This window comes from Lissotriton vulgaris, chromosome 4_1 (assembly GCF_964263255.1).
Source record: "Lissotriton vulgaris chromosome 4_1, aLisVul1.2, whole genome shotgun sequence".
Taxonomy (NCBI): Eukaryota; Metazoa; Chordata; class Amphibia; order Caudata; family Salamandridae; genus Lissotriton; species Lissotriton vulgaris.
Genome location: NC_141691.1, coordinates 683550517 through 683575116, shown reverse-complemented (window position 1 = coordinate 683575116; position 24600 = coordinate 683550517). Strand labels below are relative to the sequence as shown.

Below are 24600 nucleotides of genomic sequence, written 5' to 3'. Positions count from 1 at the left end.
CGAGACCGCTATACCCACCCATGCATTGAGGGCTCGGAGGACTCGAACCCGACCTGAGGAGACAGCGGACTCCTAATGTTTGTCATGGGCATGTGAGTACATTCTGACTTCTATACCAATCGTCACGGCCCGTTGTATCTAGCGCACGGAGCCCTTCCCAAGATGGCGGCCGCCATTTTTGCAACCGCCCGAAGCGATCAAACTCTGCCTTTACACTTGAATGTACAGTAGCGGACAACTTCCACACTAACCATAATCTCCGCATTATTCTGACACGGTGGATCGGCCATTGAGTAGGGTCTCGTCAGCGAGGGGCGCACACAAATCTGCAATGTGCAGTGCCTGTCTCTATGAAGCCACTAACCTGGCGGCCCCGAACGATCGGGCACAGCGGCTTAACGATATTTTCATGACAGGCTCACAGGTTCTTCCACGCTGCCTTACAGCCACAGGCTTGGTCCACTGTGCTTATACTTTTAGCGACCTCAACATGCAACCTGATTATGTGCTGCGCTCTCAACATGAAGCTGTTTCTTGTGAGTGATAAGGGCGAGAGGTGAATGGAGAATGTGGCTTCTCAAAACAATCTCAGTCGCTAAGTGCCACACAGCACCCAAAAGACTCGGTTCTCATTGACTTTGGCCCAACGGAATGGTGCTGAGGATCTAATTAACCTGATCAATCCACGATCAATGACAATGATAATGAGCTCTTATGAACTGTGTGTTCTGCTGTAAGATCTATAGCAATGCGCTCACAAACGCCGTAAGAGGTTCTCAATGTCCTTGAAGCTGTCACAAAAAGAGGAAGTGCGTTGCTACTGTCTTCACCAAGTCACAACCACTGGTCACTCAGCATATCTGCCAGGGGGTATCACCCTCTGAAATGCAAATAAGGCACTCTATCCTGTTATCGCCACTTGATCCTACAAGCCTCAATCTGGGCCAGCTCCTCTAAGGTTCCGCCGCTCGGCTGGCCGCATCGTGATACTCCCATAAGCTAACGAGGACAGTACATACCAGTCTCACGTTCTTGCAGCCACGTCACCCACGAGACATCAACTACATTCTGGAGCAGGGATAATGGATACCAAGGAGAAAAATACCCTGAAAAGGGTTAAATCCGACCATTCAAATCCAGGATCACCTATCAAGACCAAGGAAGTCACCACCGACGCAATAGACATGATCCTAAGCAGGCTGGATGAGGTAAAAGACCTGGCCAAGACAACCAAAGAAGAAGTAGTAGCAATTTGGCAAGACATAAGGGATACCAACGCATGTCTTGCAGAGACGGAGTCAAGGATTAGCCGACTTGAAGACATTGAAGTTAAAACATGTGTGGCTCTAAAACACTTGAACATAACCTCGGACCAAACAACAAGGAAGTTGGCCGAATTGGAGGACAGGAACCGGAGGGGGAACCTCTGCATTTTCGGCATACCAGAGGAATCTGAGGATTCACAGGGTTCCTGTGTCCAATTCCTGGAATCATGGTTCGCTCAGGCTACCAATTTGACCTTCGTCCATCCCCTAGAATTCGACAGGGCACACAGAGTACCGGGGAGGATCACCAAAACGCAAAAAGGCCCCAGACCTATCGTGTGTAAGCCACTACGATACCAGCACTTGGAACAAATCCTTGCCTTTGTTCGGAAGCACAACCACATTTTATGGAAGGACGCAAAGATCTACATCTCACAGGATTATAGTAAGGATACGGTGGATGTGAGGAAAGCGTTCCTGGCACTTCGTCCGCAATTGAAATCAAGGGGTTATCAATTCAGCTTCGTGGGCCAGCAAAATACAGAGTGATCGTTCGTGGGTCCCCTCACATCTTTTCAGACCCCATGAAAATCAAGCGTATGCTGGACGACCTGGAAGAACGCGACATGGACACCAACAATTTGGACAATATGGCGGCCTCAGCCTTTGGCTACAAATGAGTATCCTTTGCTTAAGCTAGCTATGTAAAACACTCTATCGGGTGTTTTGAAATGCTATGACCAAGGGCCTGTCATTCTGTATATGGCATTGACAGGGTTGCTGCTCTTTGGTTAATACAAGGGGTCTACTGTCACTTAGATGGTCATCTACTGATACCTTTCAGAACTTCCTCTGCATTTACAAGAATGTACTAGCGCATCATTCTTTGGCACAACCCATGCAATCCATTATGTTCTTGACTTTTCTATCTCACTCATCGCACGGAATGTTTGTCTTAAAAAGTGCTCTATTGCCATGACCTATTATGTTGCTAGGCACTGTATGCCATTGTATTCGCCATTTACTGCTCCGAATAATGAAGGTGGGGTGTTCGACACTAGGCGATAGGTTATGACCTGTACTTGAAACGCTGCTTTTATGCAGAGTGTTAGGATTTTGTATGATAAGTATAACAGGTTATAACAAGTCACTTCCTTTCACAGTTCATTTCTTAGACTTTGGGATGTGTTGACTCAGAAGGGCTGGTAATGATAGACAGCTCATAGATTCTTCCTCTAGCTATATCAAAGCACAAAGCTGATTCACTTATTGTTGCGTATATAGGTTCTTGTTTAGAATTGACGGAATTGCGACTCCAAACTTGAGACACATCTTTCATAGGACTAGCAGATCTAACATTAGGTTTAATGTTTAAAGAGACGGTTCCGATGTTTCTACAATATTAGCACTGACGGGAGGGAACACTGCGATTTCCCTCAAGTCACCATGCTTTCTGTTTGCGGTTGGGGAGGGTGGGGTGGGGGAGTGGGGGTATAGGGGTGGGTGTGTGTTGTATGTTTTGGTTTTCATTTTCTTGCTCATTTTTTGTATTGACAAGATTTGACGTTTGCATGTCATCCTTACAAGCTTTCACGATCATTCGATATCTTAACTGGTCGGGTGCTATACTCAGCAAGTCATTGGGGCTTGTTACACACCATGCTCACGCTGGGTTGCATAGAACAAACTTTCCTAAGAATCATATGGATCATATAATGTCTGTAACTGTTTGAAATGACGCATTCCACATTCGACACGCCACTTGGGGTGGCCACTGTAGACAAATTGAAAATTCTGTCCTTGAATGTAAAAGGATTAAATCTACCCATAAAGAGACAAAAGATACTGGATTATTTGCGCAGGCAAAAAGGGGATATTGTACTATTGCAGGAAACCAAACTGGACACTAAACAATTTTATACGTTAAGGAATAAATACTATTCTGAGGCGGTGGGTAAGAAGAATGGAGTATTGGTGCTCATAGCGAAAAAATCCAAAGTTGAACTACTTTCATCATCGGCAGATGAAAAGGGCAGATGGGTTACGGCCAAACTGAGCAGAGATAACACAGAATTTTATGTCACCAACATCTATGCTCCTAATACTAGTGACCTAAGTTTCTGTGAGGGCCTAGCGAAGCAGGTAGAGAATATTCCAGACTCGGTTGTACACCTATTGGCTGGGGATTTCAATCTTCCAATGGACCCAACCCTAGATAGTGACTCACCGTGCACCTTCAAACCAAACAAATCACACAAAGCATTCCTTAACTTGTGCCATCGTTTCCATCTGGTTGACACATGGAGACTACAAAATCCCACGGATAGGGACTACACGTTCTACTCCTCCCCACATTACTCTTACTCTCGTATCGATTACATCTTTATTACACAGAATGGGGTTCCGAGGATAGAGGATACATCTATTGAACCAAGAGTTATGTCAGATCATTCATGTATCTCCCTCTCTATTACCAACATTAAGCCCTCTTCACGACAAACATCGTGGCGCTTAAATGACGAAATATTGAATAAAGATCAACACCGGATTGCTATCCAATCTGCCATTCGCTCGTATTTGGAGTTGAATGAGAGGAGGGACACCTCTGATCTTGTACGTTGGGAGGCCTTAAAAAGCACGATTAGAGGGGTATGCATCAAAATTCGTTTAGCAATGAACAAAGACCATAACACTAAATTGGAAACACTAGAACGTGAGATATCGAAATTGGAAAATAAACATCAATTGGACAGGGACAATGTGACACTCAATACAATGACTAATAAGAAGTATGAATACAATAAACTTCTGAGCGAAAGGGCAGGCGTATGGTTAGACAGGAGACGTAGACTTAAACTTTGTGAGTCAAATAAGGCGGGCAAAAGCCTGGCCGCTTACCTAAAATTTAAAGTTCAGAAAAACTCAATCAATATCATTAAAGACACATCAGGGGTGGGTCACTCAGAGCCAGACGAAATAGCAGAAGTATTTAAGAACTTCTATGAAACCCTATATGCCAAAAATGCATCTGTGGAAGAGGGAAAGATTCAGGACTACCTGAACGAATGCGACTTACCAAGGCTCTCCTCGGAAGAGCAACAGCGTCTTAATGATCCGATCACGATGAATGAAATAGAGAAAGCGATTAAAGTCTTAAAATGCGGTAAAGCGCCCGGCCCTGATGGCTTCACTGCTACATTTTACAAAAGTTTTGCCTCTTCTCTGGTGGACCCTCTAGTCCACCTGTTCCGAAAAATAAGTGACACAGGCAAAGTTAAAGGTACCCTGGCTGAGGCTATTATCGCGGTACTCCCAAAAGATGGTAAGGACCCCTCCCTCCCGAAAAATTATAGACCCATTTCCTTAATTAATCTTGACTACAAGATCCTAGCTATGATCCTCTCGGCCCATCTACAGCGAGTTCTTCCTAACTTAATCCACCCTTCTCAAGCAGGATTTCTAAAAAATAGACTATCTAGTGATAATACTAGGGTACTTGCGCACGTGCTGGAGAAAGCAAAATTTCTAGATACACCCACTGCGGCAATAACGTTAGATGCCGAAAAGGCTTTTGACAAAGTCGATTGGGCCTTTCTCGAAGCAGTGTTGCATAAATTCAACCTAGGCGCAACATTTGCGAAACTTGTGTTGTCCCTCTACGCCTGTCCCACTGCAAGGGTTAGAGCAGGTGGCTCTTTTTCCTCTTCTCTATGTCTGAAACAGGGAACAAGGCAGGGGTGTCCTCTCTTCCCATCCTTGTTTTTGTTAGCAATTGAACCGTTCCTATATCACATAAGGCATAATGATGCCATTGCCGGTATCCCATTTCAAGATTGCACCATAAAACTAACCGCATATGCGGACGATGTACTCATTATGTCGGAGAAAGCGGATGAGGCTATCCCTGCGCTCATGCACACCATCGACGAGTTCTCTAGGGTCTCAGGCTACAAGCTGAACAAGGATAAAACGGAGGTCAAACTCCTGAACAACATCGAGAATAAAGACATTCTTGGAACTGCCGGCCTCACCTGGCAACCACACTGTTTTAAGTATTTGGGTCTTGATTTTGGGAAAGATTTAATATCAACCTTAAAAATGAATGAGGAACTAACCCTGAAAAAGATCTCCTCACTATTAGATGGCTGGTCACCCAAGTTTCTCTCTTGGTGGGGCAGGGCAGAAGCTCTTAAAATGATGTCCACTCCACTGGTGAATTATCTAGCTAGCATGCTTCCTATGATTTTTACGGACGATTTTATCAAGAAGGTGGATAAGCTGTTTGGTGGGTTTCTGTGGCGAGGGAAGAAAGCCAGGATATCAATGAAAAAGCTGCAACTGGCAAAAGGAAAGGGCGGCCTGGGTCTTCCCTCGTTCAGGAATTACCAGACGGCATTCCTCTGTAAGCAGGGAGCTCTCTGGCTGATAGACTCTCCATCCTATGTCCCAGTGTGGTTATCCATTGAAAAATCTATCATCGCACATGCACCCCTACCAACACTCCTTACTATGGATTTAGCTCACTTGCCTCATTCCAAATACATCCTGCTGAATACCAGACGAGCTTTATTAAGGCTCAACCAATCCCATAAAACTAACTCCACTATCAAAAAATCCACTTTTATGGCACTTTGGAGAAATCCCAGGTTCAAAATAGACGGCAAAACCCTCTTTTGGGACTCATGATCTAAAAAGGGCATTAACATGGTTAAGGACCTCTATGAGGGAGTGCAACCCATTCCTTTCTCGAAATTACAAATGACATATAACCTGTCCCCCATAGACTTCTACCAGAATCTGAAACTGAAATCCATCATTTCAAAGCGTAACCTCACCACTGATGCACCTTGGCTTGTGACACACTTACCGCATCTCATTCACGCCGGCCACTTCGTGTCCAAAGTCTATAAGCTACTCCTCCCTCTGCCCAAGAACTCCCACAGACAGGCAGAAGGCAAATGGGAATCAGAGCCTAACTCGACAGGAGTGATGTTAGACTGGGACACGATACATAAAAACGCCTTATCCAATAAAGTGTCCCCAATTCTCTGCCAGACAAAATACATGCTATTGAACAGAACGTTCTGGACTCCACATAGGCTATTTAGGTGCCACCTGAGGGATACACCCACTTGCTGGAATTGCCAGACAGGGATCGGGGATCTCTCCCATATGCTTTTTCACTGCCCTATATTACAGACATTCTGGGGGAAGATCTTTGACTATATTCACCAGGTCTTTAACATTAACCCCGTAAGGGACTTTGTCTATGTTATTCTGGGAGCACTAGATCCACAGCTACCAGACACTCATGACCGCCAACTTCTAGATCTGATGCTAACACTGGCATGTAAGGTTATCTTGTGCAAATGGAAAAGCTCATCGGAGGTCAATTTCAAAATCTGGCAGTAGTGGCTCTCCTTCTTGAGAGGAGCAGACAATCCGGCGTTGCAATCTGCTACGTGGAAGCCTTCCAATAAGAAACTATGGAAATCTCTTGATGTAACGTCTTTTCACTATGACCCCCGTGAAGTAACATTTAATGCTGTACTTTATCCATGAATGGTCCTTTGATTGTATAGTTCTGCACCTGACCACACTGTGAATAACATGTTTGCTGATAGCTTGGATGTCATGTATCTAGACTTCTTATCTATATTTTTATTTTAGTTACGTGTGTCACTTAATAGCATGTTTGAATCAATCTATGTATTTTGAAGCTTTACTGTATTGTTTTTTCCTTTCTTTTTCCTAAATTCTCAATAAAAACGATTTGAAATAAAACAGAAATAAAAATTGAGAAAATTTGAAAATTCCATGTCAGCCAACTAGTAACCTCCTGCATACACTGAGTGAAACTATCCTACGGTGTGGGTATTTTTGGGTCAACCGATATTATAAGCTGGGTGTCATCAGCATAACTTGTGATGACTACCCCATCTATGGTGAAGCAACTTAGCCAACGGCTTCAGAAAGTCATTAAATAGGCTGTGGCTCAGTGCTGACCCCTGGGGCACCCACTGTACTATAGCTTTGAGTTCCGACTGGTATTGGGGAATAGCACGCCTGAGTTATGCCCTTCAAATAAGACACACACCATTTTAAAGCTTTATCCTTTATACAGATATCAGATAGTCTTGCAACCAGTAAATCATGGGAGACTGTATTGAATGAAGCTGACAAGTCTAGTAATGCCAGGGCAACAAAGTTATCTTTGTCAATTGCCATCCACAGATACTCAGAGCATCCAGAACAGATACCAGCAGGTCTCTGTTCCCTTAATAGGGCTTAAGCTGGACAGAGCCAGATCCCATAGCTCAGTACTCTCGAGATGGCCTACTAAAATAGAATTTACATATTGTTCTAAACATTTTCATTGGAAATGGGAGCAGTGAAATTGGTCGATAATTTCCCTAAGTTCCATCTCACTTTCCCTGTAAGCTTCCTCCCACTTTTCCTTCTTATCAGACCCTGGTATCCTCTTGACGCCTGTTTTGTCGTGAATCTCACATGTGGTTTGAGCTCTTAGTCCTTACACATTCTCACTCTATCTTGTTGCCTTCTACAGTGACCTGATCTCACTAGTCACTCTCTAGTACCCACTGTTACCCCCAGAGTACCTTATTACTTAAGTTGCATTCTTTACATACTGTCAGCTAGTGTTAACTTAACAGTCCCTACTGTGTCTTCCCTAAACCATATTCGTTTCTTGATCTACCAATATTTTAGTCTAAAGAGAATACGCTTCATCTACCTTATGTTCATCAAATGAGACCATGCTTGTTCATACTGTTTCATTGTTCAATGTAAAGCATTAATTTCACTGTTCATGATATACTGTACAAGACAAAAATACACGTAGGGAGATAAATAAGAAAGGGGTTCAGATGCACCCTCCCGAATTCAGTTAAAAGAAAGACGTATCTCACCCCTATGAAGAGAAATTATTTCATTAAGAGTTTAGATGTATTATTGTCCAATGTTGGTCCTGGAGGGCCGGATCCCTGCCAGAATTTTTGCATATACACATTTAGATAAATGTAGTTAGCTTTAAAATCTGGAATGGATCCGGCCCTCCAGGACCGACATTGGAGAATCCTGGCTTAGAACACAGTTTGTGCTATACACTCATACATGCTTAAATGCATATGTTTAGTGCATTCTGTGGGCGCCCCAAGCTTGTAGATAAACTTTTTTTCACAAATTACACACACTGACAGCTGCCTTAATTGACAGCGTGCTCAGCTTTTACCGTAGCAGCTAACGGAAAAGGGCTTTACTCTTTAAAGAAAATAGAGAAAAATAGAAAAAAGGTTCACAATCTTTCTCTATACTTAGAAAATGATTTCCAAATATTTATGTGCATTTATGCTTCTGTGATCTTAGGTAGCCGAGGACTTCTTGCACAGAGGTACTTGTCAGTCACATATTCACTCACCTGGTCTGAAGAATATCCCACAAGCTTGTCCATGATTTCGCCTCTCGATAGCTCTGGGTGTTTAATTTGTAGTTGTTGTAACACTTTTGTTCTGGCAGCAAGTATCACCATGAGGCAGGCCTCACTAGCGGTTCCCTGAAATAAATCATAACAAAATCTGTTATAGCAAATATGAGAACGAGAGCAGAAAATCAGCATAGACATTTTATACAGTGGTTTTCATGCATGTCCTGCCTCCCCATTTCTGAATAATGAATGTATCTCACTTATGCTTTTGTTGCACTTATGAACGTAATATTCAGGATTTAGTAGTCAGAACCCACTTACATCAGACAATTTATTCAGTCCTAACAAGCCACAGCACAATATTCACTTCCTAGCATCAGTTTAAGGCTGTTTTACCTTGTGCACTGGGGTGGTGCCTCCATTTAGGCATTGATGCATTGCCCCTTAAATTTTGGCCCCCTAACCTCAATTAAATGTAAGTAAAATAAAACATTGCTTGCATTTTGCTACGGCCGGACTGGTTTCAGTACAGAGAGGCCTGAGGCTGAGGCGGGTCCCGAAGGGGCTTAAAAATAACATAGGTGTAGTAGCCAGCACCGGGGCCCAAGTGCGCATGTTGGGTTGGACGGCTGCCACTCTCCGCCCTGCCCCACATGCGCACTAAAGGCCACTCAGAGTCTCTCCACCAGCTCATACTGGAGACCGGGGTGACTGGACTCATAGCCGCATCCCCCAGGCTCAGTAATGAGTATTGAGGTTCCCTGCCCCAGCCAATCCAGGTGCTGTTGTAACAGCTGGATCAGCGTCTGGATTGGCTTAGAGGCTGTAGGCCTCTGGAAGTGTGTGCACATGATGCAGTGGAGGGCTGGGGGGAGAGAGTCTCTCTCTCTCTCTCTCTCCTTTTCCTTCGGCATAAAAGAGACAGGGCGCAGAGTTAATTGCGCTGGCATGGCCCAATGAAGAGCTTCCTGCGTCTGCACAGGTAAAGTGAGTTTGGAGACTGTGCTAAATGCATATTCAGGGCCGACTCTAGGGTGGTGCGATCAGTGCCATTGCACCGGGCGCTGACTTGCTGTGGGGCGCTATATTTATTGTTTTAAAAGCACCTGATGTCGCGTTCCTTGTCCCAGCAATAAAAATGTCAAGATAACTCCTTAGACAAATGTTCTTCCTGGAGAGAGACCGGAGTTCGGTCTAAGAAATTATGGCTCTGTGTAGTCTAGAGGGTTAATGTGCCTGTTGCAAAGACCGTGTCCCATTCAGATCACAGAGTGCCTATAATATAAATTGGTCAGTGGGTTAGCGCTTTTGACATATATCCTTTTGTTACTTGCAGTTTCTAAGGTAAAATGTGTTAATTTAGGTAGGAATTGTTTCTTATTATTAAAGAAAAACCTAACAATGGTGTTACATTTAAAATTCTGAATTTGTGCTTTTCCAGACCATGGCTCTTAAACTCTACTGCCGACTAGAATGGATGATATGTGACTCCAACACCTTGTAAGCCTCTGTCTTATGTAACATTTCCTATGCACTGATTGACACAGATATGATTGAATCTGTGCAATGTTTGGGTTACATAAAATGTCTGACACCTTAAACTGGCATGAGTGGCGCTATACATCTAAATTAAACTAAGAGACAGTGGTTATGGAGACTTGAGGGGCACTGTCAAATGGTGGAATCTGCTGCGGAGGTGGTCATTGGAGGGGCGTCAGCAAACATTGTTCCTCTGGGCGACACCGGTGCTAAAGCCAGCCCTGTACATATTACAGGAATCCAGATGACGTAGGGTGAGGCCCACCTGATCGACTCCTCTCTGCCTTTCGTAAACCAAGGCCCATTTCCTTGTTCTTTCTTCCCGTGACAGGTCGTCCCGCCAGCAATAGTTCTTGAGCAACGACACGTCGTGACCACCACTCAAAGCTGATAAAAATACTGGCTGGTCTTCCTCTCCTCCTAACGTGACCCGTTCTGGCCAATGTCTGTTTGCTCACAGGGTACAATGTGTTCCTCAGCCAGTCTCTGCCTTCCTTCCTCCCCGGGTGGCAGCCTGCTACCACCGCTTGTGGTGTTTTCCATTGCTCGAATGCTGCAGCCAGCTGCTTGTTCTTTTCCCTCTTCCTCGGCTCTGACGTGCGAAGGAAGCTCCTTCACTCATGACATGCTTCACCACCAACCATAATTGCTCAAGTGCATGCCATTATGTTTATCATACATGTATTCCCTACATGTTATCGTGTCGTGCATATCATTTTAAGCACCCATAGGGCGGCACTCTAAACAACTGTACACTGTGGGACTGTGATCAAGCCCAAGCAGCAGATGCATAATATCTCATCGGCCCGCAGTCTCCCTTTTATGGGGGGATGTTAACCTGTTTAATGTGGGCTCAGACTCCTGGCTCCCCACTGGCTCTTTTGTGTCTCTTCAATAGCTCCACTTCAGTAGGATGTAAATGCAGACATTGTAAAGGGGAAGGGAGGGTGATATTAGGCGCACACACTCCTCAATTACAGAAAATATAACTCTAGCTGCAAGTAACATGTTTAATGCTGTTGACATTTCTGTAGAGCCTTCCACCTTTAGTATGTCTCTTAGCACTTTCTTAATCTAGTCAGTCTTTCGAATAGTGCTGGACGCTCAATCATAAAACTGAGTGCTGTTTGTTAGCTCTTGAATCAGGTAAAGATCTGTGTAGAGCCTTCTGTGTTTGAAGAGATGTGACTAATAATTTTCCCTTCGGGGGTTTGGGTGCCTGCCCGTTGCTTGGCCAGTACAGATTGCAGTCTTTTTTACGTAGGTGTTACTATGCAAGTAGGTGCTATGCAGATTCACCACTGTGCATGTGAGGCTGTGCAGGTAGCTATGGTTTTAAGTAGGTGTCATTATGCAGGTGGGTAGCTACGATGTAGTGTGCACCAGGGTGTGCAGGTAGCAATCTTAGTGTTGTGAGGGTGTGCAGACAGCTATGATGCACTGCTGTGAGGCTTTTTATTTATTTATTTATTTATTTATTTTTAATTGTTTTATTTTTATTCACCAGGCAGCAGTACAGGGTTCACTCAGCACATTTTAAAAATGCTTGTACAAATTCGAATACTCATGCCTTCTATACTCGTCAGGTAAAGCACATATAATCAATGCAAATATACATAGTGACTTCTGGCATTTGATGTAATACTTATACAGAAATAATTACAATCCAGGAACCGTACTTTTAAATTCTCAATTTCTCAACTATGAGCAAGGTAATCTAACATACCTATGGTAATGTACCAATAGGGTCTCAGGGGATAGCATTCTCGCTCTCTCATCAGTGATCGTACTCCGCTTTCCGTTTAAGAGTCATTATCACATTGCCGTAAATAATCTACCAGTGGTTGCCAAAAATCTTCAGGTCTGGAGGCCGGAGGTATTTCCTCCTCATAAGCGTTTAGTGTTTACTTACAATATAGTAAATCAGTTATCCAGTGCCGTTTGCTACCCCATTTAATGGCTACTCGCCGTTTCGCGAGTAACAGTGCCACTGCCTACAGCTTTCGTCTTTTGGCCAGTTTGAGTTTGTAAATACCCAGTAGGCATACTAGTGGTATATCTGGGATCTGTTCAGTCAGCATGTGTGTGAGTGTACCTGTCACCTCCTGCCAGTATTTATACAGACCGGGGCAAGCCCATGCCATGTGCAGAAAATCAGCCCCTGGTGTGGAACAGCGTTGACATTTATCAGCCGCTCTAAGGTCGTAGCGGTGTAACTTGACCTGCGTGTAATAGGTCTGATGAAGAAACTTGAAATGTATGATCTTCAGGTTGCAATTCGATGTGAGTAGGTGTAATTGTGCGCAGCTATAGCTCCATTCGTCTTCCGATAGGTTCTCTCCAAGGAGCTCTTCCCATCTCTGGAGGGATCTGTCAGGGCCTAGGTTCTGTTCATTCTGGGAAGCAGTGTATAAGTGTGTAGGAGCAGTTAATAGTACCTGTAGGGCCTGTAACGGTTCAGGTGCAGCTGTGAATGAGTCGTATAAATCTTTTAATACTGCACGTAATCTTAAATATGCGAACATTTTTAGCAGCGTTTGATGTGTGCATAAGGACGGGCTGTGAAACAGGATAAAGGTATTGTTCCGGAACAGCGCACCCACCGCCACAAACCCCATATCTCCTAGCACCGATCTCATCTTCTTTTCTTGCGTCACCGATAGTTTAGGTTGGTTCGCTAACGGGAGCGCTGGGGCGTAAGGCGGTAGCTTCCGTGCTCGCAGCACCAAGGTGTACCTGGCCCTGGATGTGCACTTTACCGGGTGTATTATGTCATTAGGGTAGCAACTGACGGGGTCCGATATGTATTGTGTTAAGCGGTTTGGGTGAACACTTTCTTCTTCTACTGCTATATGCGGAATATGTGAGTGCGGTTGTGTCCAGTAATGCGCATGTTGGGCCTGTGCACAATAAAAATACAGCTGTAGGTCAGGGGCCGCAAAACCGCACTGGTGGTAGGGCTTCGTGAGTGTCTTCCAGCCTACTCTGGGCTGCTTTCCAGCCCATGTGAGATGCTGTATGCTGTGCGGAGTCTGGCAAAGAAGGTATGTGTGATCCATATCTGGATTTTCCAAAATAAATATATAAAACGGGGCAATATGACCATTTTCTGAAGGGCAATCCTATCTGCTAGTGATAAAGGCAGCTTAATCCATTTCTCAATTTGCTCTTCTAGTTTGGTCATGGCCACTCTATAATTTTCTCTGAGCACTTCCTCTGGGTCGCGGTGTGTCCAGACACCCAGATATTTCACTGGGTCAGTTGTCCATTGTATTGGGTAGTCTAAACTGGGCTGTGGGGTCTCGGCCGTCAATGGTATCACCACTGATTTATCCCATTTTATGCTAAGCCACGAGTACTTCTAATATTTAATGTATTCTCTAATCAGTGGGTTTAATTTACATCCGGATATGTGGTGTAGAGCTCCATGTCGTCCGCATATAGGGAGATGCCTCTAGGGCGAAGGTTGAATTGTAATGCCGCTTCCAGGTGTCTTTGTCTAATCTTGCACGCCAGAGGCTCTAGGGTAAGCGCAAACAGGATAGGGGACAAAGGGCATCCCTGCCGTGTTCCTCGGCTTATTTCAATATGTTTCGATGTAATACCATTCAAACGCACTCTAGCTCTGGGCTCGTTATATAATAACGCTATCCATTTCAAAAAGGGGGATGGAAATCCCATTCTGGTCAGTACTGTAAACATAAATTCCCACTCCATCCAAAATTGCAGCCACAGCAGGCAACTCCGGGTTTAGGCTATGATATAGAGCAAAAATAGTACGTATGTTCTGCGTCGTGAATCTAGTGGGTATAAATCCAGCCTGATCTGGCAGAACCAGGGAGCCCAATAGTGGTTGTATTCTAGTCGCTATATTCTTTGCCAGGAATTTGACGTCTATGTTTATGAGTGAGAGGGGGCGGTATGACTCAGATTTTTGGGGATCCTTGCCTGGCTTAGGGAGAGCGATTAGCAGCGCCTCACGTAGTGTCGATGGAAGAAGTCCTTCCTCGTACGCCTCCTGGTACATCTGAGCCAAGTGAGGTATCAATAATTCTTTAAATTCTTTGGAAAATTTGCACGGCAGGCCATCTAGTCCCGGGGCTTTATTATTTGGTAGCAAGTTTATTGCCTCTCTAAATTTGTCCTCTGTTATATGATGGCTAAGGTATTCCCTATGCGTGTCGGAGAGCCATGCCAGTCCTATATCATCTAGATATTCATGTATGGTCTATGTGGAGTTTGAAGTCTGCGTGGTATATAAAGTGGAGTAATAGGCCAGGAAGTTATCTAAGATGGAGGGGGTATCATATACCAGTGGGCCCTGTGCATTTATGATTTGAGTTATATGTGCCATAGTATGGGCAGGTTTGATTTTGTGGGATAGTGCTCTACCCGGTCTGCCCCCTTCGCCATATGTTCTGGCCGTATATTGCTTTGAAAGGTTTTTAATTTCTGTGTCTGCAAACTCATGATATGTGTCCACTTTACTCCGTATATCCGCGAGGAGGGATGCATTTAGGGTATTAGTGTAGTCTTCTTCTAGTTCCCTAATTTCTCTTTCTACCATGACCAACTGTTGTCGTATATCCCTAAGGATACCTGCATGCTTACTAATACAATGGCCCCTTATAGTGACCTTAAACGCCTCCCACAAAGACCTAGTGCTTTCTACTGAGCCTACATTAGTTTGAAAGAAGTCTAGTATTGCCTGCTGCAATTCACTGCGAAAAACTTGATCTTTCAATACTGACTGTTGGAGTCGCCACGTGAACTGCTTGGTAGTATGAGTGGGGATAGCCAGCTCCAGTCAAACAGGGGAGTGATCCGATAATGTTTTAGGCAAATGATCAACCGTTGTAACCCAGGTACTAGCCTCTCGTGTAGTCAGCCAGTACTCTAACCTTGACCAAATGTTATGAGTCATTGGGGTGCACTTTCCCTCCCGGCGCACCGGGTGTCTCATCCTCCATACGTCTACTAATGACCAGTCCTCCATGCCCTCTATCAGAGAGTTAGCCGCTCGTCTGCCACATCTATCATGACCCGATGACCTATCCATACTGGGGTCTAGGCATGTGTTGAAGTCCCCACCCCATATTATAGCTGTGGGCTGTAAACTCCTAAGTTTGGTCCAAATGTCTTCAAAGAACAGTGGGTCATCTATATTAGGACCATATATTGAAATAATTGTTAGATCCGTGCCCGCACAGTTGCCCCGTATAATAGCCTATCTCCCCTGATCATCCATAATCGCAGTTACAAGCGTAAACTGAGTATTACGCTTAATCAGCAACAGCACCCCCGTGCGTAGTTTGAGTAGGAGGATGGCAGCCGATATTGTGCCCACCTATAGCCTATTCTATTTTCTCGTTGTGGTGTAAGATGCGTTTCTTGGAGACAGGTTATATCAATTTTGTGTCTGTCTGAATAGTCAATTACTTTAAGTATTTTTTGTGGGTTTTGCAGACCCCTGACTTTCCAGGTCATGAAAGTCAACGTTCTAACCTCTCTTACATTGGTCGCCATGTGTCACAAAAAGAAATCAAAATGAATACATAAGATTGCATGAGTTTCATAAATGAAGAGCGTAAACACGTACTATGCACCCATCTGCAGCTGCCCAGCGATTTTCTTGGTGGGCCCCCCTATCCTCCCTCTTCCACTCTGTCATTCCCGTAACAACAAAGACAATCCCCTGCAAAACAACCATAGCCCCTCTCCCCCGTGTAGAAACTAGCAAAACCCCAAAAAATGAAACTAGTGTGGCGTGCACTAGTGGGCGGAAGCTGCCGAGTCCTGGCCCTGCGCTGGATTGTGCGAAGGGGGGGGCCATGTAAGAACATAACACTACAACGTAACAGCGACCAACCCCATACATTTTACACAACAGTGCAACATGCCTATTTATGAAAATGAAAAACAGCTGAGTCCATTGAACCTTATCAAGTTAACCCAGTCCCCTATGTTGTGTGGCGTGTCATTATCCTGGCCACCAATCCACTACCCAGTTGCGTTGTGTGGTAGATCAAAATACTGCACATCTCCAGCAGAGCCACCCATAGGACAAAGCTCATCTAAGTACTCATGCGCGTCCCAATAGGTTCAGGAGAGTTAAAAAGACAAGAACACACAGCGTTAGTTCAAATTGTCAAGACCTGACAACAGTCCATCACTCCACATCGGACAACGCCTCGCGCTCTGTAATTCGATCCCGCTGTGATCTCCTGCTCTCTCCCTTCGGTTTCCACTGTTGCAGGTATTTCATAGCGTCCTTAGGTGCGTTGAAAAACTTTGTGGCCCGTCATCTGTGATCTTAAGTCTGGCCGGATATACCATAGCGTAGGGGATTTGCAGGTCACATAGTTTCTGATTTGCCTGTCTATATTTTGTCCACGCTTCTTGCACCGCTTGCGTAAAATCCGGATATACCGCTACGTCCATACCTTCATGACGTAGGGCGCCCATTTCTCATGCTTTACGCTGTCCCTATAATATAGCAATTTAGCTATGATGGATCTCGGTCTGGTGCCTAGTGGAGGTTTGGGAGCAAGGGATCTGTGTGCCCTTTGAACGAAGAACACGTCAGAGAAAGTGCCTCTGCCCATCAGCCTGATTAGAAGCTACTCCACATATTTTTCCATAGGGCCCGTATTTGTGGTTTCTGCAATACCCATCAAACGGATGTTGCTTCTGCGGGATCTGGCTTCTAAATCCTCAGCTTTAGCAGAGAGCGCAGCTAGCTGTTTATCTATCCCGGATTGTTTAGCTGTAATCTGGTTGTTAGTGTCCTCCACATCCGAAATCCTGCGTTCAGCCATATCTATTCTCTCTGTGTGTCTGTCCAGTCTCTCGGACATACGATCGACTGTGTGGGGTGAACAACCTTTACAACAAAACTTTTACAACGGACTACTATTACGACGCAACCATTACAACGCAAACCATTACAACGCATTGCGCTGGGGGGCGCTCTAGGATAGGGAATATATTTAATTTACTATCCAACACCTTCCCTACTATCCACGGGGACTGGAGTTGGAATAGTAAATTAAACTATTCACTATCCAGCACCCCAAAGCGCTATGCGTTGTAATGGTATGCGTTGTAAAAACTGCGTTGTAACGGCATGCGTGGTAAAAGCATGCGTTGTAATGTCATACATCCCTCTGTGCGTGAGAGAGTCTATTTTGCCGTCTATATTCGTCAGCGCGGTTTGGATTGTTTGGAACATCGACTGGATGTTGTCTGCCGACGCACCACTGGTCGACGATGCCGCAGGTGGGAGAGCTTGTTGTTCCTCTCCTGATTGTTCCATCTGTTTTTTGGAATATTCTAAAGTGAGTTTCGGTTGCACCGGGGGTAAATAGATCCTCACCGTTTCAGGCAGGAGGCAGAGTGTTGTAGCCAAAGGAGTTACGCTTATGTCCGACCAAGTAGTCTACTCAGCGTGGGTCATGGCATGGTATTATAGAGTCTCTAGACCTCAAGCGCAAACCACCAGGCCTCACATACCTCCAGCTACCATATATTTTCTCTGTTCGCCGGTCTATATTGGAGCGTGTCTTCAGCGGTAGTCAGTGCTGATACTCTATTGTTGAGACTTCCCTAGTCCTTGGAATGGCGGCGCTCCAATTTATATTCTGATAATTGCGATGGATGGTCTTCGTGCTCTCTGCATCCACGTACTCCCCTCCTGGAAGCAGCTTGTTACTCGAGTGAGCACTCGTTAACTACTGCCTGTGTCGTTTTCTGTGCGCAGGGGGATGATTCTGCGGCCCTCAGGTAGTTCCAGTGCACTTCAACATACGGCATCTGCCATATGCTCACAATTTCACTTACAATTGCAGCAGACCTGGAGAGTGTGCACTCCCCACCGATGGCCCTGGTCTCCTGTTGTTGCCTCCACTAGTGGCTGTGGGAGCCCAGAAGCACAGCAAATAGCCAGTTTCTAACTGGCTCCAGGCCTTAGAGTTGTAGGCCCTCAACCTTTCACTAATGGCCGTTTTTCAGGGTCGTGCTGCGGACTTGACAAGTACTTTGTGCATGTGAGGGTGCTTTAGTGCATTCTCTTCGCACACCACGTCGTCTTCAGTTTCTCTGCTCTCCCCACTGAGTTTAGCCCAGTCGCGCTACACTGCTCGTGAGCTGGTGACGGCGGCTCACTTATGTGGGACTCTTCATGTTTACCCCACACCCGTACTTTGTTATCACTGCCGGCACGGGCCGTCTGGTTCACTGCGCGCTCCGTTGGCAGGCCGGCTTAACCCACCTCCGGTCCTCCGGCAGTCCGGCCAGCCGCGATTCGGCGTGCATGCCGTGCGACGCAGTCAGAAAACGCACTGTGGGCCGGTGCTCCATCGGATCCAGCGTCCCGCAGGCCTCCGCAGCGTAGATGGTCTTGTCCGCTCTTCTGTCCTTTCGAGTGCCTCAAAATGTACAGCGGAGGTAGGGGAAACGTTGTTGAGTTGGGACCAGCGTTTCTAGCGGGTTATTTCGGTTATTTCGGTGTCACAGCTGCAAGATGAGGATGATATTTCTGGCTCCCGGTGGAGCTCGCTCAAGGCGCAACCATTTCGTGGCTTGGCTAACTCCGCCCCCCACTGGTGTGAGGCTTGGCATGTAGCTATGATGCAGAGCTGTGAGGATGTGCAGGCAGCTGTGATGCAGTGCTTTGAGGATGTGCTGGTAGATATGTTTGCGTACTGTGAACATGCAACTTTATCCGTGTGGTTGGATGATGTACCTGGTTGTGTTGCCGGACAGTGCTGTTGAGATGGCAGCAGTGCGCTTTGCCAACTATATAACTCTGTTGCCACGCTTGTGCACAAGAGTGCAATGGATTATTTTTAATCAGTGTTGTCGAGAAAGACCACTTGTAAGTGTGACTGCAACAATAGTGTGTAGTGTTATTGTTGGGACGAAAGTGCGGCTAGAAGTCCAATGAAGGCGCTGATGCTTTATTGGCAGTTTAAGGGGTCAGTGAGGTATGTTCCTGCTTAGTTTGGTGTGTGATGTCTCTTGGGTTTGAGTGATATGTGCTTCGTAGCAGTTGTTAAATATCCTCATACCTGAGCCATCTCATACATATGTGATGTTATATCAAGCCTGGCATCTTGATAGATGTTTTTGTCGGATATTGAGTGGGTGGTTGGCTTCAAATCTTTTTTTAACGCGCTTAAATGGCCAAAAATTTTTTTTTTTATATCTAAACCAAAGAAAACATGGCATGGGTTCAATCCCAATCCCTGCTGTAGTCTCAACTCGGGCACTGCTAGAGAGGCAGAAGACATGCACCTGTATCTTTTAAGTCGGCCGTGAGACTGCCCCAGGCCCACCAGAGTTAGAAAGAACCCTTACAGTTAGGAAATCACCCTCCCCCATACAGACAAATACAGAACCTGTCCCAGCCCCACCAGCCTTAAAAGCATCATGGCTGGTGGGAACCACCCTCCTTCTCCTAAATGCTAGTACAGACTCTGGCCCCAGCACCACCAGCCATAGACTGTCTGAAACCATCCTATTCCCCTAAAGTATAGTACAGGCCCAGCCTCAGCCCTACTGGCTTCCAAGAAACATGGACCTTTCGGTTGGAACTGGAAGGCTCTATGTCCCCCTCCTGGCATGTCCTCTTCTGTAATAACCCCCATCGCCTGTGTAATGATGAGCACTCTCTTCTCCACCAGAGCCCTGAGGCTCTCCTCCCTCTTCGGGACAGAGGCTATCCTGTGATGTCCCTCTTCAAGGTATATCAATAAATAAAGAAATCTGTGAGTTACTCACTGCTATCTTAAAGACTAGTATGGAGTTATATGGTTATACTGAATAAGCAGCTACCTACATCGTTATAATGTGAAATCTCTTTATTGTTGTCATAAATACACTTTCACAAATACTTTCTTGACCTTCTTGCTTTCTTAAATTTGCTTGAAAATGCACCATTTGCCCAATCTTTTTTTCAGACCTTTCTTGGGGGGAGAACCTGACCCCCTGTTATGACAGTCAGGCCTCCCTTGCTACACTTGCTCACCACAGGACACTCAGAACCCCCCCCCCCCAGCTGCTCCACTTTCAAATATCACCAGCCGCCACTGCTTGCACCACTGGAATGCTAATTTTTACAGGTCTGGTCTACAATAATTTTTGTGTGCCGAAAAGGGCTCCATAGGTGCACAAAATGTAAATGTGTGTCAGAAATTCAAAAATTAGATTCATAGCATTTGTATATGCAGATTATTCTGACCACATCCACCTTTAATGGGAATCTACAGTAATTTCAGATTTATTTTGGCATTGCTCTGCATATAGAGCCAGGGTAAAGGGGTGTGTGTTTTCCAAGCATAAGGGTTCCTGGTATTAAGAAGGTAATGTTTTGAAAGAGTAGAAAAAACAAACATTGGCAAAGCCAATAGGTCCTGGCAATGCAAGAGTTATTGGCTTTGTCAATGTCTTTTAGCCACGTTGTGTAGCAGCACCGCTGCTGTGCAGCATGGTGGAAAGTCCTTGAAAAAGGAGCAATGATGTGGACGGCACTGGTCGTGTCATAGCACATGTTTGTCTGGCAGCAGGGGTGGGTAAAGCAAGACAGCATGGGAACAGAACAAGCAACACAACAATGGAGGAGGTAAATAAAAAGGCATTTAGTATTTGCTAAAACACTCCCACACTTTGCATACATTTTACAAGCCAAGTGGTTAGCTGTGTCACATTACACCAACTACAACAGTCTCTCCGAGACAGTGTTTGCACTGTATAGCTGAGACCTGAAAAGGGGTTAAAACCCAAAAACTAGAAAACTGTGGTTCACTTATTCATGCAGGCAGGTCGTTCCCCACGCTGCTGCCCTCGGTTGCACTGGTGTTCTCTGCTGCACTGCCTGTCTATTTAACCTTTTTAACCTGCCTTTCTTTTTTCCTTGTGCCCTTACCTGACCCCTGTTGTCCTTTTATAACTGCCTTCTTCTTTTCACTTTGTGCCCTTCTTGTTTGTTTTTGTTCATCACCTGATCTTCCCGGAAGCGCATCCCGTTGGCCCCGCCCCCCTGTTCACTCATTCGCCGCCCCGCCTCCCAGCTGCCCCTCCCTCCCAACTCCCCTTATATGCAGGCCGCGCAGCGGCTGTGCCCCTGGCTCGCCTTCGGTGCGCCTAAGGCAAGCCCATCTGCGCCCGTCTACGCCTGGACCGCGCCTACTGCCAGAACCCCTGGTCCTTGTGAACGCCACAATGCCCGTCTCCGCTGCGACTCGAGCACCCTCTACGCACTCAACGACAGACGATCACGCACCTGCTACCTGGACGCCCCAAAGTGCACCCAAGGACCCTTCTCCTGCCAAAACTGCAGCCTCACCATCATCCGGCCCACTAATGCACCCACCAAAGAACCCAACTACCTCAGATGCATCCTCCTCAATATCCACTCCGCACGCAAACACGCCATTGAACTCTGGAACCTACTTGACTCCAACACCACAGATGTTGCCTTCCTGACAGAGACCTGGCTGAACCCCTCCTCGGCACCCGACATTGCCATAGCCATCCCGGAAGGCTATAAGATCACCTGCAAGGTCCGCACCAATGGAGTAGGAGGAGGAATAGCCATCATCCACAGGAACACTCTCAAAGTCTCGACAAATACCAACGACACCCTCAGCACCGCCTAACACCTGCACTTCCAGATTCGCACCGATCCCAACACCACCCTCAGAGGAACCCTTGTCCACAGACCCCCCCCAGACCCCGACCACAGTTCAGCAACACCATCGCCGACTTCATCAGCACACACGCCCTCACCTCCACGGACTATATCCTCCTCAGGGACCTGAACTTCCACCTCGAGAACACCAACTTCACCACGCTGATTGACAACCTCGCCAGCCTCTGACTCAGACAACTCGTCACAACACCCACCCACTCCACCGGCCACACGCTTGACCCCATTTTCTCTGCAAGCCCCCACGTCTCCTTCAACCACACCACCGAACTCCACTGGACCGATCACCGTTGCATCCACTTCACCTTCCGGAAACCCACCACGCACCACCGCACCCAACAGATGCCGCAGCGCTGCTGGAGCAAAGTCACTGAAGACCAGATATCCACCACCCTTGCTCGGTGCCCACCCGCCTACCCGACCGACCCGACACCGCCGCTCGCAACCTCAGACAATGGATAAACGAATGAGCCAACACTTTGGCCCCGCTCAAGAAGCCCTCCAACAGCCACACCAGCAAGAAAGCCAGCTGGTTCACCGAAAACTAAACCTGCCGAAAGCTGGAAAAGAACTGGATCCGTGAACAAACACCAGATAGCTACACAGGCCACAAGAACGCCACCCGCAGACACCACCACCTCATCCGATCTGCCAAAAGGGCCTCCTCCAAAGACCGCCTAGACAACAACGCACACAACAGCAAAGAGCTCTTCAACATCGTGAAGGAACTCTCCAACCCCAGCTCCAACACCAACGACATCCCACCCTCACAAGACCTATGCGGCTTACTGGCCACCTTCTTCCACCGCAAGATCACAGACATCCACGACAGCTTCAACCCGAGACCACCCCGGCAACCACTGAGACCCCCGCCCCCATGACCACTATCTGCATCAACCTCCTGCTCTCCTGGACCAACATCGACGACGACACCATCATGATCATGAACACCGTTCACTCCAAATCCCCGTCAGACCCCTGCCCACACCACGTCTTCAACAAAGCAAGCACCATCACACCCCATCTCTGGAAAGCCATCAACATCTTCCTCGAAACAGCGACCTTCCCGGAGAGCTGGAAGCATGCAGAGATCAGCGCCTTACTCAAGAAGCCCAAGGCAGACCACAAGGACCTCAAGAACTTCCAAACCATCTCCCTGCTCCCGTTCCCGGCGAAGGTCATCAAGAAGGCCGTCAACAAACAACTGACCAGCTTCCTCGAGGAGAACAGCATCCTAGACCCTTCCCAGTCCGGGTTCCACAGCAACCACAGGACCCTGCTAGACAATGGGGAAACCAGAGCTCTCATCCTCCTGGATCTGTCAACCGCCTTCAACACTGTCTGCCACCGCACACTACAAACATGCCTCTACGATGCCGGAATCCAAGAGAAGGCCCTGGACTGGACCACCTCCTTCCTCTCCAGCAGAACACAGAGCATCCGACTAACCCCCTTCCGATCCGAAGCCACCAAGATTATATGCGGCGTGCCCCAGGGCTCTTCCCTCAGTCCAACGCTGTTCAACATCTACATGGCACCTCTCGCCCACGTCGTCCGACAGCACGACCTCAAGATCATCTCCTATGCCGACGACACCCAGCTGATCCTCTCCCTCACCAAGGACCCCCACATCGCCTAAACCAACCTCCACGAAGGAATGAAGGCCATCGCCGACTGGATGAGGAACAGCCAACTGAAGCTGAACTCGGACAAGACGGAGGTCCTCATCCTCAGAGCCACCCCCTCAGCCTGGGACGACTCCTGGTGGCCAACTGCACTAGGAACAGCCCCAACACCCACCGACCACGCGCGCAACCTAGGGGTCATCCTCAACTCCACCCTCTCCATGATGAAGCAGATCAACGTAGTCTTTTCCTCCTGCTTCAACACCCTTTGCATGCTCCTCAGGATCTACAAGTGGATCCCCATCGAAACGAGAAGGATGTTCACCCAGGCCCTCGTCAGCAGCAGACTTGACTACGGCCCTCTACCCAGGAGCCTTGGCCAAACTCCTGAAACGGCTCTGCACGCCTGATCCTAAACATCCTTCACCGCAACCACATCACACCCCATCTGAGAGACATGCACTGGCGCCCTGTCAACCAGAGGATTACCTTCAAGCTCCCCACCCACGCACACAAGGCACTCCACAACACCGGACCAGTGTACCTCGACAGCTGACTCAGCTTCTACACCCCACCCACCAGCTCCGTTCCGCAGACCGCGCCCTCGCCACAGTCCCCCGCATCCGAAGAGTGACTGTGGGAGGCAGACCATTCTCCCACATCACCTCCAAGACATGGAACACCCTCCCCATCCACCTACGGCAAACCCAAGACCTTCTGACCTTCAGAAGACCTCTCAAGACCTGGCTCTTTGAACAGTAGCAGCTTCCCACTCCCCCTTTAGCGCCTTGAGATCCTCACAGGTGTGTAGTGAGCTTTACAATAGTTAGAATTGATTGATTGATTGATTGATGCAATTATCCTAGTAACTTAAAAGGATGTGACAGCAAAGTACCAAACTATAGTTTAAATAATCTCACTAATTAAAACATGTGCATAAAATGTGCATTGAAACAACAAGGTTCTCAAAGAAACCTCTAAACACATATACTGAGTAAATCAGGTTGTATCTAAGCAGTA

General features: G+C 46.7%; 1 protein-coding gene across 2 annotated transcripts in view; it reads right to left on the bottom strand.

The window, feature by feature from the left end:
- Positions 1–24600, bottom strand: part of LOC147722440 (aromatic-L-amino-acid decarboxylase-like) — a 592216-nt gene that overhangs the window by 316144 nt on the left and 251472 nt on the right. For both annotated transcript variants that reach the window (XM_086964962.1, XM_086964963.1), the window contains exon 5: positions 8704–8838. In XM_086964962.1, coding sequence (XP_086821088.1) covers positions 8704–8838 — 135 coding nt within the window. The remainder of the gene's footprint in view (positions 1–8703; positions 8839–24600) is intronic.